Source organism: Haliotis rufescens, unplaced genomic scaffold (assembly GCF_023055435.1).
Source record: "Haliotis rufescens isolate VD_foot unplaced genomic scaffold, xgHalRufe1.0.p SCAF_8, whole genome shotgun sequence".
Classification (NCBI taxonomy): Eukaryota; Metazoa; Mollusca; class Gastropoda; order Lepetellida; family Haliotidae; genus Haliotis; species Haliotis rufescens.
In genome coordinates this window covers 21043719-21060464 of record NW_025964372.1, presented here as the reverse complement: position 1 = coordinate 21060464, position 16746 = coordinate 21043719, and the positions used below count along the sequence as shown (strand labels likewise).

The window sequence follows — 16746 nt, the reverse complement described above, 5'->3', positions numbered from 1 at the left end:
TATTCATTTCGTTGCACAGATGTGATGCAGCTAAGCTGCATATTTGCGTAAAATATATATAATAAATCCCCATTGCGTAATTAATTTGGAGTAGTCGGCGTATTAATACGCATGAAGAAATAAACAAAATAATATTTCTTTACAGATCTTTATTTACTGAAGGTAATAAAGCCTAAAATGGCGCTACGTCTCTCTTTTTGTTAATCAGACATATTACCAGAGACCATATAATATAATCTATTATATGGTCTCTGATATTACATAGCTGGGCCAGCACACGAACAGATACAAATTAGAAGTCGTCTGAAACAGCATTGTAAGCAGATTAACAAAGAACATATGTCTTCTCAGAGTAGACACAATTTATGGATAACAGCTTCTTTAATTCATGTAAAGGCGACGTTTCGGTATAGATACGTCAACTTCTAAGTAATGCCTATCACACAATTTCATATGTCTTCTCATTGATGTGAAAGTACAAACAGATTAGACCCAAGGAAGTATTTATATTATTGAATACCCAAAGAAAACTATCAATACCTAATATGAACAATAACCTGTGAGTAAATATTTAATGGCTCATAACATTATCTGGAGCTCTTAGATACAAAAACAACGGGGATGGGAGGTAATGACAATTAAGACCAACATTTATGGAGGGTAAAACATATTTTTCAAATACACTCGTGTGGTAAGTAATAAAAGTATTGTTATTATATTGCATATTACTATGGGCCCCGCAGGGACATACATGTACAGTTCAGGTAGATTGTTTAATCATAGACACTTAATTAATACGGTATAAGGGACGTACATTCGTAAACCTATTGAAAGGAATCAATAAAATCAAGCTTAATTGAATATAACTGAAACGAAGAGTGAGATATTAAATGAATAAGTTAGTATTAATCTAATTAATTATTGAGAGATACGATTAATTAGTCTATATCAACAAGTGAATAAATAAGGTAGATCACTTGCTCAACCTAACCAAACTCACTCAACTTGTTTACGTCATTTGTTGACATCTGAATTTGCGCATGCGCGTGTGCTACTTCCTGTAAATTCAGCTGGACAAGGAGTAAGGGACTGACAGATCTTTTGGAATTACCACTCCTAATTTCATCCGTCCATATTATAGGTACGTGTGAGATATGTCACCATCCTGACTAGTATAAGTGAAAGGCTGGTATCTGAGTAAGATTGAGATAGAGGTTAAGCAGACGATCTCGTGCAGTAACTGTGTGACAAGTCCCTTGACTATGTCAACAAACATGGCCGACGACAGGCCGATTTTCGGGTAGAGTGACAATCAACAAAATATTGTCTTTAATATGACATCGATATCGCGGAGACAATTCATTATTGTAGAAAACAAATACATTTAGAACAATTTGCAGTACATTTCGTCATTGTACCTTTAGTCCCCACGTCTGGAGAATGTCAGGCACAAGAGTCGTGAACACACCACGACATCGTTTTGTGGAGTCTGGTGACAAAATGGACTTTTAATAATTTATGTAAGGTTAAAATACTGGAAGTAGTCCTAGTGCACTTTTCGGATTTCAGTTAGCACTGCGTGTGGGATCGAACTCACATTGCCAGCTTGAAGCAAACCTAGACTGACAAGATAATCTAATTTGCCAACATCCTAACACGGGAACATCGGCACTTGTTTTCCAAGTCATCAGCACCCGATTGTTTACCTTTATGTGCATGCACAGTACACATTTTCTCAGCGAAACTTGGTAAAAATTGTTCAGCATTTCTTCAAATAACAATGGATTAATTTGTTAAAGAGATAGCTAGCCCATACCCTACCTCATTACTAATCCTCCTAAGGATTGTAAAAGGTTGTCTAACCCTAAGGATCGTGCTGCCCAACCTTAAAGATTGTGAAGGGATGTTTGATGGGAAAGGGGTATCTTACCCTAATAATCATAAAAGGGACACTTTATCAGAAAGGGGATCCAGAGGCTAAGGACAGAGTTAGAGGTAACCTAACCTAACCCTAACTGCTAACACAACTAACCCTAAGGATCAAAGCGACAAGCAAGATCTGCGAAGCAAGAGTGGCAGCCTGATCCAATTAGCAATAAATAAGCTGCCCCTGGTAAACTGCATGTTTTCTTGCCCAGGCTCAGTTATTTTTCTGCAATGATGTAGCTTTGAAATTGTCTACTGCAATGTATAATGATGTAAAACAGCAAACGACATAATATTGAAATACTTTTTAACCATCCACCTTACAATGCCTGTGTGTGTTTACAGCCGTCCCCATGATGGACCCGATGGAGTGTGACCCGAGCCATGTGGAGTCCGAGGTGTGCGTCACACAGGACTCTGACAACATCTACAGTGGCCTCACCAACTTCAAGGTAGAGAAGAAGATCGGCAAGGGGCAGTTCTCCGAGGTCTGGAGGGCACTCAACCTCATCGACAACAGTATTGTCGCTCTCAAGAAAGTGCAAGTATGTAGTAGTCTATAGCCTGTAAGGGGTGGTTGGGTAGCCTAGAGGTTAAAGCGTTCGCTCGTCACGGCGAAGACCCGGGTTCGATTCCCGACATGGGTACAATGTGTGAAGCCCATTTCTGGTGTCCCCTGCCGTGATATTGCTGGAATATTGTTAAAAGCGGCGTAAAACCATACTCACTCACTCACTGTAGTCTGTAGTCTGTCAACAATATTGTAGTTCTAAGCATGTTAGGAAAGTCCAGGTAACCTCAAGCATGTTCGGTTGAGTCATAGGTAGCCAAGGTTATTATCATGATTATTTGGGAGGTTGGTGAGAAAACCATGTTTTCACTCGCAGTGCTCTACCTGAACAGTGGTAGTAGTTTGAAGTGGTTATATTGTCATAAATCGTCATGCCTTATACACATGTTATAGACATACATGGTTTGATTCCTTGTAGTTTAATTCCGACGACATTGTAAAATTATAAATGTGCGGTTGAAATAAGTTTCTGATGCCTGAAGGGCACACTTAGAAAACATAGTATGTTTGAAAATACCTTGTGACAATACTTTTTATAGAAAACCACAAAATATATGACAAACGCATGGGAAATGATGAACATATGAACATGTTTTATGTACAGTATGATTTGTAAATATTGACTTGGGTATTGAGAAATGAAAAAGGATATTATCAACATGATGAATGAGGCAAGCTTTCCAAATTACAGCTGTTTATTGTCTAGTCTTAGTGAAATGGCTATATGTTTTCTTGTAGTTGGCACACTATTATTCCATACAGCACTTTTAAACATATTTATAGTTGCCCTGTGACACACTTGAAAATAAAAATACATTTCTATCCTTGATGTGACTGATAGATCCCCGCTCTGTTGTAGATATTTGAGATGATGGATGCCAAGGCTAGGCAGGATTGCATCAAGGAAATCGATTTATTGAGGGTAAGTTCAGCTAGTTTGTGTAATATCTGTGTGTGTTGTAACTGGTGTATATCAGTATGGTCAGTGTCTGTTGTAACTGGTGTGTATCAGTGTGGGTTGTAACTTGTGGGGTGTATATCAGTGTGTGTGGTAACTGGTGTATCTGGTGTATATCAGTGTGACTGTTGTAACTGGTGTATACCAGTGTGTGTTGTAACTGGTATATACCAGTGTGTGTTATAACTGGTTTATATCAGTGTGTGTTGTAACGGGTCTATATCAGTGAGACTGTCAGTTGTAACTGGTGTATACCAGTGTGTGTTGTAACTGGTGTATACCAGTTTGTGTTATAACTGGTTTATATCAGTGTGTGTTGTAACGGGTCTATATCAGTGAGACTGTCTGTTGTAACTGGTGTATACCAGTGTGTGTTGTAACTGGTGTATACCAGTGTGTGTTATAATTGGTGTATATCAGTGTGTGTTGTAACGGGTCTATATCAGTTAGACTGTCTGTTGTAACTGGTGTATACCAGTGTGTGTTGTAACTGGTGTATATCAGTGTGACTCTGTTGTAACTGATATATATCAGGGTTTGTTGTAACTGGAGTATATCAGGGTTTGTTGTAACTGGTGTAGATCAGTGTGTGTTGTAACTGGTGTATATCAGTGTGACTCTGTTGTAACTGATATATATCAGGGTTTGTTGTAACTGGAGTATATCAGGGTTTGTTGCAACTAGTGTATATCAGTGTGGATTGTAACCATGGTAATTGGTGTATATCAGTCTGGATTGTAACTGGTGTGTATTAGCGTGGACAGTAACTGGTGTATATCAGTGTGGATTATAACTTGTGTATATCAGTGTGGATTGTAACTGGTGTTTATCAGTGTGGGTTGTAACTGGTGTATACCAGTGTGGGTTGTACATGTTGTAACTGGTGTATATCAGTGTGGTTTGTAACTGGTGTATATCAGTGTGGGTTGTAACTGGTGTATATCAGTGTTTGTAACTGGTGTATATCAGTGTGGGTTGTAACTGGTGTATATCAGTGTTTGTAAGTGGTGTATATCAGTGTGGGTTGTAACTGGTGTATATCAGTGTGTGTTGTAACTGGTGTATATCAGTGTATGTTGTAACGGGTCTATATCAGTGAGACTGTCTGTTGTAACTGGTGTATACCAGTGTGTGTTGTAACTGGTGTATATCAGTGTGTGTTGTAACTGGTGTATACCAGTGTGTGTTGTAACTGGTGTATATCAGTGTGACTCTGTTGTAACTGATATATATCAGGGTTTGTTGTAACTGGAGTATATCAGGGTTTGTTGTAACTAGTGTATATCAGTGTGTGTTGTAACTGGTGTATATCAGTGTGACTGTTGTAACTGATATATATCAGGGTTTGTTGTAACTGGTGTATATCAGTGTGGATTGTAACCATGGTAACTGGTGTATATCAGTGTGGATTGTAACTGGTGTATATCAGTGTGGGTTGTAACTGGTGTTTATCAGTGTGGGTTGTAACTGGTGTATACCAGTGTGGGTTGTACATGTTGTAACTGGTGTATATCAGTGTGGTTTGTAACTGGTGTATATCAGTGTGGGTTGTAACTGGTGTATATCAGTGTTTGTAACTGGTGTATATCAGTGTGGGTTGTAACTGGTGTATATCAGTGTTTGTAAGTGGTGTATATCAGTGTGGGTTGTAACTGGTGTATATCAGTGTGTGTTGTAACTGGTGTATATCAGTGTGGGTTGTAACTGGTGTGATGTTACACTAATTTGTCTATAATACAAAGGGATGACTAGTCGTGCACTGATGGATCATGTTATTAATTTGCCTATCGGTTATATCCCAAAATTTGATTATTTATGATGTGATTTAGTTTTAGCCTTTAAAGTTTGAAAACAGTCTTGAAGAGGTCTTAAATGTAGTCGCTCAAGTTTTTTATGAACCCTAGCATTACATATGTATCAGTACAATTGTTACTTGCAGCAACTTAATCACCCAAATGTCATCAAATACCTGGCCAACTTTATTGGTAACAATGAGCTGAACATCGTGCTGGAGCTGGCGGATGCTGGGGACCTGTCTAGGATGATCAAGGTATGGAGTTTTGAGACGGTTGTAAGAACATGTGTTTTTTATGCACAACATTCATAGAGATTATTATACAAGCATGTGTGTCATACTGATTTTTTGAAATGAGTATCAGAATTCTTGTATTTCCCAAGCCTCAGCAAGTTTCATAAAATCAGTATGACGCACATGTGAGTGTAATAATTTCTTTATTACTTTATTTCTTATCCTTTTGAGCTCACCTTTAGAAAAATGCTCTTATCACCACCACTGTCCTAGAAAACTACAATTTGTCGAATGACGTCAACAACCTTCAGCTTTGACATTGTTTCTAGTGTGACGTCATTCCGACCTAACGTCACAATAAGATTTGAATGATGTCCAGATGACAGGAAACAATGCACATGTGCGCAAGAAGTAATATTTGCACCAGTGCACATACAATTTGTAGGAACTCAGGTATTTCTAACCCTATGGGTAATATAGGTTATTTCTAGCTGTTCCATATTTTCCAGTGGGGATGTTATTCCTTGGTGGTGAAAGGTATTTGACGGCACTTTTACACCACTCTTTTGTTACCAGTGATAGACTTCTCATGTACAGAGAATATTTTTGTCTCCTGATCATGTTCCTATTTCTTGTTCAGCACTTTAAGAAGCAGAACCGCCTCATCCCTGAGAAAACCATCTGGAAATACTTTGTGCAGATCTGTAGTGCCCTTGATCATATGCATTCCAGGAGGATCATGCATAGAGGTAGGTCTACACAGATATATCATGAAATCATGCATAGTGGGTGGATACTGTAGATATATATGCAGGGATCTCTCACAGAGGTGGGTGTGTACACTGGAAATATACTAAGCAAACATGGCAAAAAATCTCCGGAAAAGTGGTTTTAGGTGTTCATCAATGTCATTGACCAAGGTTCAATATGGCATGTGTGGCACACATGGAACAGCAGATTTTCAAGGTGAAGGTCATCTGTTCTCAATATCTTGCATGGCCACCATTAGAATTGACTGGCATCGTCATCCCAAGGAAGCAATCAGCATGATCAGAACTTGACTTGTGGCCTGGGAAATGTTCACCCATTCTGCCTGCAGTGCTTGTGCCAAGTGTAGATTCTGTTGTTGTTGTTGCTGACGTTTTCGCAGTCGTTGATCCAGTTCATCACACCATAAATGTCTGATTGGGTTTAAATTTTGGAGACATGGAGGGCCATGGATGTTGTGATTCTTGAAAAAGGCTGTTGTCAGTCTTGCCCTGTGAGGTCGGGCATTGTCTTGTCTTGTTGGAAAATAATCAATCTCATAAAAATTAGACCTCAATTCTCACTACGGCTTAACAAAGATTTGAGGACATCCCATTAGGGGTCACGTCAGAACGGCCTTTCATCCGACCAATCAGAGCATCGCTTACCAGATTATGAAAGTGACAGTCGGAATGTGATTTCGAATCATGCAACCTCGAAAACTTTAACTCCGAACGATAGTTACAGGTTTAACGACTGAATCCATACAATGTAGACCATCTATGAGCCGTTCCAGAATGTTCTTTTGTTCGGGTTTCAAATTCGCAATCGAGAATTTGTCATAATATGTTTTGAAGCGTAGTCGCCAATTTGAAATTAGTGCCGTAAAGCACGAGAAAGCTGCCTTCTGATTGGTCATTCCATTGGTCGGTCTGACGTGACCCGTAATGGGATGTCCTCAGATCTTTGTTTAGCTGTAGTGAGAACTAAGATCTGATTTTAATGAGATTGGAAAATAATGTTTGTTTGTTGCATGATGGGAAGGACATCAGTTAAATTCCCCCAAACCTGCACCAAGCCTGTTCTACCAGTGTTCTATCAGATGACTGCCCACATCATCACACTTCCACCACGAAATCTGTCTAGTTCCTGTATGCAGTTTCATGCATAACGTTCCCCGCGACGCCTGTAAACACAAGGTCTACCATCTGCATGGCGAAGCATAAAGTGTGACTCGTCACTTAACCAAATATGTCTCCATCGCAAATGTGGCCATACACTGTGTCCTAAACACCATTGACAACAAAGCCGACAATGCAAGTCCGTCAAAATGACACCTCGGACTGGTCAGCTAGCCTTCATACCTTCAGCAGGAAAACAGTTCCTCACTGTCTGAGCTGATTTCCCACTCAATCTTAGTATTGCTGTAGTCGGAGATGTGGCCGTTGTGGTTCTATCACGTAAACAACAAACTCGCTGTGCAGAGTTGCGTTCCTTCGAATGAAGTCATACATCATATCATACTACATTATACCATACTATGATTCTACTATCAAGTATTATGTTTCAGACATCAAGCCAGCCAACGTTTTCATTACTGCTCAGGGTGTTGTCAAACTTGGTGACCTTGGTCTTGGTCGATTCTTCAGTTCCAAGACAACTGCAGCACATTCCCTGGGTAGGTACAATGTACACAGCTGCAGCAAATTCCCTGGGTAGGTACACAGGTGCAGCACATTCTCTGGGTGTGACACATTTCCTGGGTAGGTACACTGTAGACAGCTGCGACACATTTCCTGGGTAGGTACACAGCTGCGACACATTTCCTGGGTAGGTACAATGTACACAGCTGCAGCACATTCCCTTGGTAGGTACACAGCTGCAGCACATTCTCTGGGGAGGCACACAGCTGTGACACATTTCCTGGGTAGGTACACTGTAGACAGCTGCGACACATTTCCTGAGTAGGTACACAGCTGCGACACATTTCCTGAGTAGGTACACAGCTGCGACACATTTCCTGGGTAGGTACACAGCTGCGACACATTTCCTGGGTAGGTACACATCTGCGACACATTTCCTGGGTAGGTACAATGTACACAGCTGCAGCACATTGCCTGGATAGGTACACAGCTGCAGCACATTCTCTGGGTAGGCACACAGCTGTGACACATTTCCTGGGTAGGTAGACAGCTGCAACACATTTCCTGGGTAGGTACACATCTGCGACACATTTCCTGGGTAGGTACAATGTACACAGCTGCAGCACATTCCCTGGGTAGGTACACAGCTGCAGCACATTCTCTGGGTAGGCACACAGCTGTGACACATTTCCTGGGTAGGTACACTGAAGACAGCTGCAACACATTTCCTGAGTAGGTACACAGCTGCTACACATTTCCTGGGTAGGTACACAGCTGCGACACATTTCCTGTGTAGGTACGCAGCTGCGACACATTTCCTGGGTAGGTACACAGCTGCGACACATTTCCTGTGTAGGTACGCAGCTGCGACACATTTCCTGGGTAGATACACAGCTGTGACACATTTCCTGGGTAGGTACACAGGTGCTACACATTTCCTGGGTAGGTACACAGCTGCGACACATTTCCTGGGTAGATACACAGCTGTGACACATTTCCTGGGTAGGTACACAGGTGCTACACATTTCCTGGGTAGGTACACTGTAGACAGGTGCAGCACAATAGTTGTCATGTTTCCTGTCCTGAGGTTTTGATAAGTACGCTGATGTTTATGTTGTTAGTAAGGTATATGTTTTTGTTGCAGTGGGGACACCATACTACATGTCTCCAGAGAGAATTCATGAAAATGGCTACAACTTCAAGTCTGACATTTGGTCACTGGGCTGTCTACTGTATGAGGTGATGATATAGTCTGATAGTACGACCCACACTGACACTGACAGTGCCCTGTGTGTTTTTGTTATCACTACATTCCTGCTGTGTCTTGCTCTCAGTAATGTAACCATGGTGACCTGTGTTGCCAGTCCTTCTGTCAGTGTCAAGTGTTTGATATTTTTACAATTTATCATTCATAGATATTTACTTACTATTTACATGCTATGTCTGTGTGATAATGAGTTGTCTCCCTTGCTTCCAGATGGCAGCACTACAGTCCCCGTTCTATGGAGATAAGATGAACTTGTACTCGCTGTGTAAGAAGATTGAATCCTGTGACTACCCACCGCTGCCATCTGACCACTACTCCCGCGAGGTGAGATACATGTGTTCGCAGGTGCCCCCTAGCCAGGGGCTCCCAGTGGCCAATAGACCCGTGAAAATGTTACAATGTATCTTCAGCAACCCATGCTTGTCGTAAGAGGCGACTAGCGGGATCGGGTGGTTAGGCTGTGATTTCACAGATACATGTCATCATATCCCAATTGCCTGGATCGATGCTCATGATTTCTATCACTGGATTGTCTGGGCCTGACTTGATTATTTATAGACCGCTGTCATATAGCTGGAATATTTATGAGTACGGTGTAAAACAACAAACGAAACAAAAACACAGGCCAATATTACTTGATGATATTAAAAATAGCATTTAGCTACAGTGGATGATGATTTATGTTGCAAATAGCTCTTATTGTAAAAGAATTTCTGTATACAAATTACTCTATGCTTGTTTCTGTGTATTACACTGACTTGAATTACTCTGTACAACACAGACTTGAATTACTCACAACTTGTTCCTGTCTATAACACAGACTTCCATCTTGTTTAAAGCTGCATCCATAACCTTATAACGCTACTTAAACATTGCTTGTTACAGCTGCGTCTGTGACACAGCTCCACATTCGTTGTTTATGTCTGCATCCATAACACCACTTCACAATTGCTTGTTTACAGCTGCGAGAACTGGTAGCCATGTGTATCAACCCAGACCCTGAACAGAGGCCCAGTATCGACTATGCGTACTCCGTGGCACAGAAGATGAACGTTCATTTCCAGCAGCAACAGAAACAGCAGGGTGCTGGTGCCACCACACAGGTGCAAAAGCCAGCTGTACCACAGCAGTTCCAGGCCATGGCTACGTCCACACCCCAGCAGTCCTGACTTAATTGTGACCTTGACCTTCATGTGTCATTTCACCTTGACCTTCACTTTAGAGGTCACTATCAGGTTACAGAGAGCTGTCTTTCACTTGTCTATGTGACCTTTTCCTTCATTGTAGGGGTCACTGTCGTTATGCAGGTCATGTTATTTAATCCACTGCAGTTGTGTAAAGTGTTAAATCCAGAGATTTTATTCAGACTGACATTGTTAGGTTGTAAATGGTCTATCTTTGTTGCCACGGTGTGAGCTGACCTGTGATGATCACTGTATTCACGTGACCGAGTATGGTCACACTCGGTCATGTCTTGCCCGGATATGTGTGTTGTATACACCAGCACTCTATACTTCCCTGCACCTAGATGGCAGGTCAAACCACCTCGCCAGTCAAAACACAACAACTGCTAGAATGCTTATTTGCTGGAAGTACACAATGACCTTCCTGCAATTTGAACCAATTGCTTCATTCATGATAGATCAGTCAGTTTTGCACAGTGGTCCTATTTATTTACTGCTTGCATAATATGGCCACTTGAACACTCCTAGATACGTCCTGATGTAGTCCCCCACCTCCAGAAAGTGGCCTCTCTGGGGCTGCTGCAGAACAGTTCTGATAACCATGGCAATTGATTTTGCTGTGTGGGTACATTCAACACATTAGTCATGGCTGGATGCAAGTGTTGTGTGGGTACATTCAACAGATTATCTGTGGTTGGATGCAAGTGTTGTGTGAGTACATTCAACAAATTTGCTATGGTTAGATGTAAGCGGTGTGTTGGTACATTCAACAGATTATATGTGGTTGGATGTAAGCGATGTGTGAGAACATTCAACAGATTATCTGTGGTTGGATGCAAGTGTTGTGTGAGTACATTCAACAAATTTGCTATGGTTAGATGTAAGCGGTGTGTTGGTACATTCAACAGATTATATGTGGTTGGATGTAAGCGATGTGTGAGAACATTCAACAGATTTGCTATAGTTGGATGTAAGCGTTGTGGGTACATTCAACAAAATTGCTGTGGTTGGATGTGAGCGTTGTGGGTACATTCAACAAATTTGCTGTGGTTGGATCAGAGCGTTGTGTGGGTACATTCAACAGATTATCTGTGTTTGGATGCAAGTGTTGTGTGGGTACATTCAACAGATTATCTGTGTTTGGATGTGAGCGTTGTGTGGGTACATTCAACAGATCATCTGTGGTTGGATGCAAGTGTTGTGTGGGTACATTCAACAAATTTGCTGTGGTTGGATGTGAGCATTGTGTGGATACATTCAACAAATTAGCTGTGTTTGGATGCATGTGTTGTGTGGCTCGGGCATCAGGCGGTAACACTTATTAACTGTGAGCTGTTTTGACAAATTAATTTGATTCTGATGATGTATTTGACTGATACTTCATGGGAAGATGATAAGCCTGTGAAATGACTGTTACGTTATTCCCATCCACTGTAGGCCTCCAGACACAGCACAGTATTATCCCAGTATTATTGTCGGCAAGGTTTTCCTGTAGAAGTTGGTACATCTGTCTGACACTTAGTTATCTCCCTTTCTTCCCTTGCTGCACAATGGTGCTGTGAGCACACCACCCTGTTAATTGTTCAGATTCATTGGGATAGTGTTAGGATGGACCAACCACAAATGGTCAGACGTGATCTGCCCAGAAGCTTTCCAGAAGTGGAAATATTTTACTTCTTGTAGGCCGTGATATTGCTGGAATATTGCATTAAGCAATGGCTGGTCTTATGGGTTTCACTGAACCGGTCCTAATGCATGTCATTGATCCCAATTGCGTGGATCGATGCTCATGATATCAATCACTGGATTGACTGGTCCAGACTCGATTATTTACAGACTGTGGTCATATAAATCTAGCTGGAATATTGCTGAGTGCAGCGTTAAACAACAAACAAACAAACAAATAAACACTTTATCGGTCCATTGTTTTCACACACCAGGGGCCAAGAGTTACCCCCCTTGAACCACCTGACTTGATTGGTTTGCTTTACATGTGTGCACACTGAGATGATGTTGTGTGGCAAGTTTTTCTTGTTTTATTAGTTATTTCTCTCATATTTATTTTCATCCTCTGTTGAACTAGCAGAGCAACCGACTTGGTGATGTTCGACTGATGCTGAGTTACTGCTTCTCTGAGAGTATTTATTTAGTTTGTTAATTTTAGCCAAAGATGGTCTTACCAGGTTGAAGTGATCGCTTTACGATCTGATCATCATCATAATCATAATCATGATTACTCAATAATTATTCAGAAGATGCCACATGATTGGAACACTTGTGCTCACCCGTGCAGGAGCTTTCTTCTGCAGAAACCGTCCATCGTCCATCGTGATTGTTCAGAAGCATTTTATATTATATTTTACATATCATCCTTTAGATGTTTGACATGTCTTATATTTAGATATTGTTGTTTTTCTAGAAATCCGTCCATTGTTTTGTCACTTTTGTGTTATTTTTGTGCTGTTCAGCAAAAGTATTAAGTTTAGGTGGAGTTGCCTCCCCTGCCTGTAACTAGGTTTGAGCTGTAGTCATCCACAGCTTTACACTCTGGTCACCAAGGCAACGCATCTATTTGTATGACAGGCGTATTGTACTTGTCTCTTCAGTTGCCAAGAAGAGTATTTACTTAGCAAGCAATAGTTCTTAGCACACAGTGTTAAACCTTCAATAGCACTAATGTAGCAAGTTGTTGAACTGCCAATGGGCCATTAAAAGGAATTGGGTCTTGTGGTACAGACCCCACATTCTACTGTCTACATAACTACACAGATGACAGATCAAATATGTGATATCTCCGAGTACAGTGGACTTTCCTTATCTCATCCTAAACGTCACCCTTAATCTGTTGGGGGAATGGGTGGCCCAGTCATCTAAGGCGCCTCAATTTGCTGTGCAGAGTTGCGTCCCTTGGGCACCCCAGAAACCTACAATTGTTGGTTCGAATCCAGGTTCGCCCCAATTATGTTTCTAGGTTTGTCAGCACTATACCCGTGCTCGTGGGTTTCACCGGAGTGGTAAACGTCAGACCTGCATCACTTCGGGTTTTCCTCCCACATTAAGCTGACACGCTGTGATATAACTGGAATACTGTTAAAAGCGGCGTTAAACCCAACTCACTCACTCACTCACCTTTATCTGTTATTCCTCAAATATTCTAATATGTTCTCTCCATTCTTATGATAATTATCCTGGGCTCATTAGGGACCAACCATTTGATATTTAGGGGTGGATGTTTGGGATTTTGTATGGCGACTAGATATTTTTTCAGCTACAGCTGAAAAAATGGATAGTGGTTTAATCAAATGTATGAGCCAAAATATATTTTTTAACAAAACCTTGCTACAATGTGCTTATTGTAGCAGACAGAACCTTTTTACCCCAAAGTCTGAAGCATAATTATTTTTTTCAAGCATTTTCTGTAACAATTTTGTTGTTGATGAAATAACCCCCAAATATCTAATGGGCGGTCTTTTAGCAGGATAATTATGTTTGGGAAGGGAATTCACCACCTCCCTTCTCTCATCAGTCCTTAGAATTTCTCTCACACTTGATTGTTATGTGATAGATGACTGTACTTAGGGTTGTGTAATTTCAACCAGACTTATGAGGAAGGGGTGGTGGGAATGGGTACAGGGTATATAGCCAGAGATACAGGGGATAAAAGAGGATGTTATTCCGCAAGCCCTGGTGTTCTTGTGTCCCCTAATATCTGCTGGTCCCCAGACTGTTGCTTCTCTCTGAGATGAGGGGAGTCCACAGTATGATTGGAATTTAGCTTTAGTTCAAGCATGTTAGTTTGCTGTTGTTAACCTCGTCTGTGAAGACATTGAATGTTGCCCTGTGTTTGTTGTGAATACAGTTGTTGTGTTATCCAGTCACAGATGAAACAAGCACTTATTGTTATTAGGTGTCTAACAGATATATTGTACATAGAAAGTATTGTATTGTCACCCCTTTCCCACCTCCATACCCTGGTGTCACTGGACACCGCATGTTATTGTCTGGTCAATGATACCAATATGACACCTGGTTTTTCACCATCCATCAACACATACTTTGTCCTGGTGTCATTGTATTTCCGTAGCCTTGATACATTCTGTCTGGTTTCACTACATTTTTTCTGGCCACCATCTGACTACAGAAGGGAGACACATCTTCAGCCTGCTGGTAAACAAAATCGCCAACTTTTCTAGCTGAATTTTAAAAATTTATTTTGACCTAAACTGTACCCTTCCACAAGCTCTCGGCTGCTGCCTGCTCCACTTTCTTCCCACAAGACATTCCTGAACTATTTATGTTTAACCTCAGATTGGTGTCATAGGCGGATCCAGAGTGGTGTCCACTTAATGTAGTATGTTGTAGGCAGTAAAATTATGGGAGAGAGGATTTTGATATTTTGGACACCTTCCCTTGGGCGTTTATCGATATTCACTCACTGCTACTGCCCGGAGCCGTTCCACAAAGCGGTCTTAGCTCTACGACTGTAGTAAGTATATGTTAAAGTATGTGAGTAAGATCGTTTTATGGAAAGACTCACTGGGCCTGGTAACAAACACTACTATGACTGCAATTCCGTGTTGAAGTATGGGAGTTACCATGAGCGATCGCTTCGTGACACATGGCAGACCAGATTGCAGGTGACTCCTCTGCTGTAGTCGGGCGGTGGCGCCATCGTGTGATATGTCATGTAGAAATACCACAGAGTGTATTGCTCAACCAAGGAAATGATTCCACAAACATTCCAGCGTCAGTTACATATACCACAGGCCATGAAAGCCTCTCCATCCATCCCATGTATACACTCAACTAGGATATAAGGAAGGATGTAGCGAATAGTAGACTATTAGTAACCAAGATACACCGAAGTAAATGTCATTGTTCACGTGTTGCTTATTTTGGGGAGTTCACTTATGTCCATTCTAATCTAATGTTGATGTGAAGATATGAGTTGAAGATTCTATGTTAAAAATATCACAAATTGCACGGAATGGCATACTTTTCTCTGCATTGAAACCTGTCAAATGCTGTGAACCTAGAGTGTCTGCGTGATGTAGGTACCCTCCCGGGGTGCGTCAGGATGGAGAGGGGGTTGCTGTGGGTGTAATCTATGAATAAATATAATACAGGAAACATCCACTTGTGTTTGTGTATGTCTGTGAAGAGATTCATTGGCGTGGCCCATGGTCTAAGACGAGGGTCATCGTACCCCGATGGCGGGGCCGTTCCACTTTATTTCAATGAATCTCGAATACTACTTAACCCAAATATCAAGAGCACATCTAGAATTCAATCTACAAGACAGAATGTCGGTCGCAGGCAACCATACCTACTTAGGTCAAAAAAGGGTGCGATACTTGTGCAAAACAATCGAATATATAAAGATTTGTTTTAAATGTTGAATCCGCGTACCAATTGCGATAATTTTTGCGTCCCGCGCACCACACGAATAAGTCCCGAATACCATAAATAGACCCCGAATCCCGCGTACCAAAATGGGGTTGGCAGCCCATTCAATGCTTGTCTGCCTGTTTTAGAGTCGATAACATTTTGTTGCAAGAGTCTACAGAAATGAGGGACAGGTAGTCGGGCTTTGTGGGCTGGGATGGTTGTGTGTCACCGTACTCTCGATGGTTTGTCGATGATATACTGGGTCCATATTGGCAAGGATGCTTTTTTCATTTGAAAGCATTCTAGATTCGCCCCAATTACGAGTATTTGTTTGTCCTAAAATACCTGCTCGTGTTGAGCAATGTTTTAGCAAAATCACAGCAAGGGAAACCCAACGGTGTATCCATGTGTTAGTCGAAAACCCTGGTTAAGAGGGGTTTATCGTCTACCCTACCGCCAACCACCAGTGTGAAACACGGGGCCCCCACACACAATCCCCTGATCCCACGACAAGTGGTGGACGTTGCTCATGATATCAATGACTGCTGTCTGTCTGGATATAGTCTGTCTGGAGTTCGGAAGCTGGGTGGTTCGATCCCCGGCTGGTCATACCAAAATACATAAAAAGATGGTACTTATTGTTTCCCTGTCTGGGGCTCGGCATAAAGGGGATAACACAAGGACTGGTCGGCTCGGAGTCTTGGGTGGGGTGTCCATGTTAAACTGCGGCATGGTATTTCAGTGGGCTAACACTACAAAACCGGCATTACACCTGACTGGTACAAGATGCCACACACACGTGAATGCACGTCCCTATGAAAGTAGACCCGTGAAGATTACGGGGTAGAATAGGTCTTCAGCAACCCATGCTTGCCGTAAAAGGTGACTAACGGTATCGGGTGGTCAGGCTCGCTGACTTGGTTGATGCATGTCATCGATCCCAATTGCGTGGATCGATGCTTATGATATTAATCACTGGATTGTCTGGTCCAGACTCGATTATTTACAGACCGCCGTCATATAGCTGGACTAT

General features: G+C 41.6%; 1 protein-coding gene across 1 annotated transcript; it reads left to right on the top strand.

Annotated features, from left to right (window-relative positions):
• The first annotated feature begins 1056 nt into the window (after positions 1 to 1056).
• Positions 1057 to 13323, top strand: LOC124114174 (serine/threonine-protein kinase Nek7-like). The gene is made up of 9 exons (XM_046474749.2): positions 1057 to 1141; positions 2272 to 2471; positions 3357 to 3419; positions 5395 to 5505; positions 6125 to 6233; positions 7802 to 7909; positions 9019 to 9113; positions 9352 to 9465; positions 10104 to 13323. The coding sequence occupies exons 2-9, from the start codon at positions 2280 to 2282 to the stop codon at positions 10308 to 10310; spliced, it is 999 nt and encodes a 332-aa protein (XP_046330705.1). The 5' UTR covers positions 1057 to 1141; positions 2272 to 2279; the 3' UTR covers positions 10311 to 13323.
• The last annotated feature ends 3423 nt before the right edge of the window (positions 13324 to 16746 follow it).

What these genes read in the sequence shown, in the direction of transcription:
- LOC124114174 (XM_046474749.2), top strand. Translation starts at nt 2,280, where the DNA reads ATGATGGACCCGATGGAGTGTGACCCGAGCCATGTGGAGTCCGAGGTG. An exon ending in CAGGAGGATCATGCATAGAG is followed by an intron (nt 6,234 to 7,801) that starts GTAGGTCTACAC and finishes ATTATGTTTCAG; the next exon opens with ACATCAAGCCAGCCAACGTT. An exon ending in AACTGCAGCACATTCCCTGG is followed by an intron (nt 7,910 to 9,018) that starts GTAGGTACAATG and finishes TTTTTGTTGCAG; the next exon opens with TGGGGACACCATACTACATG.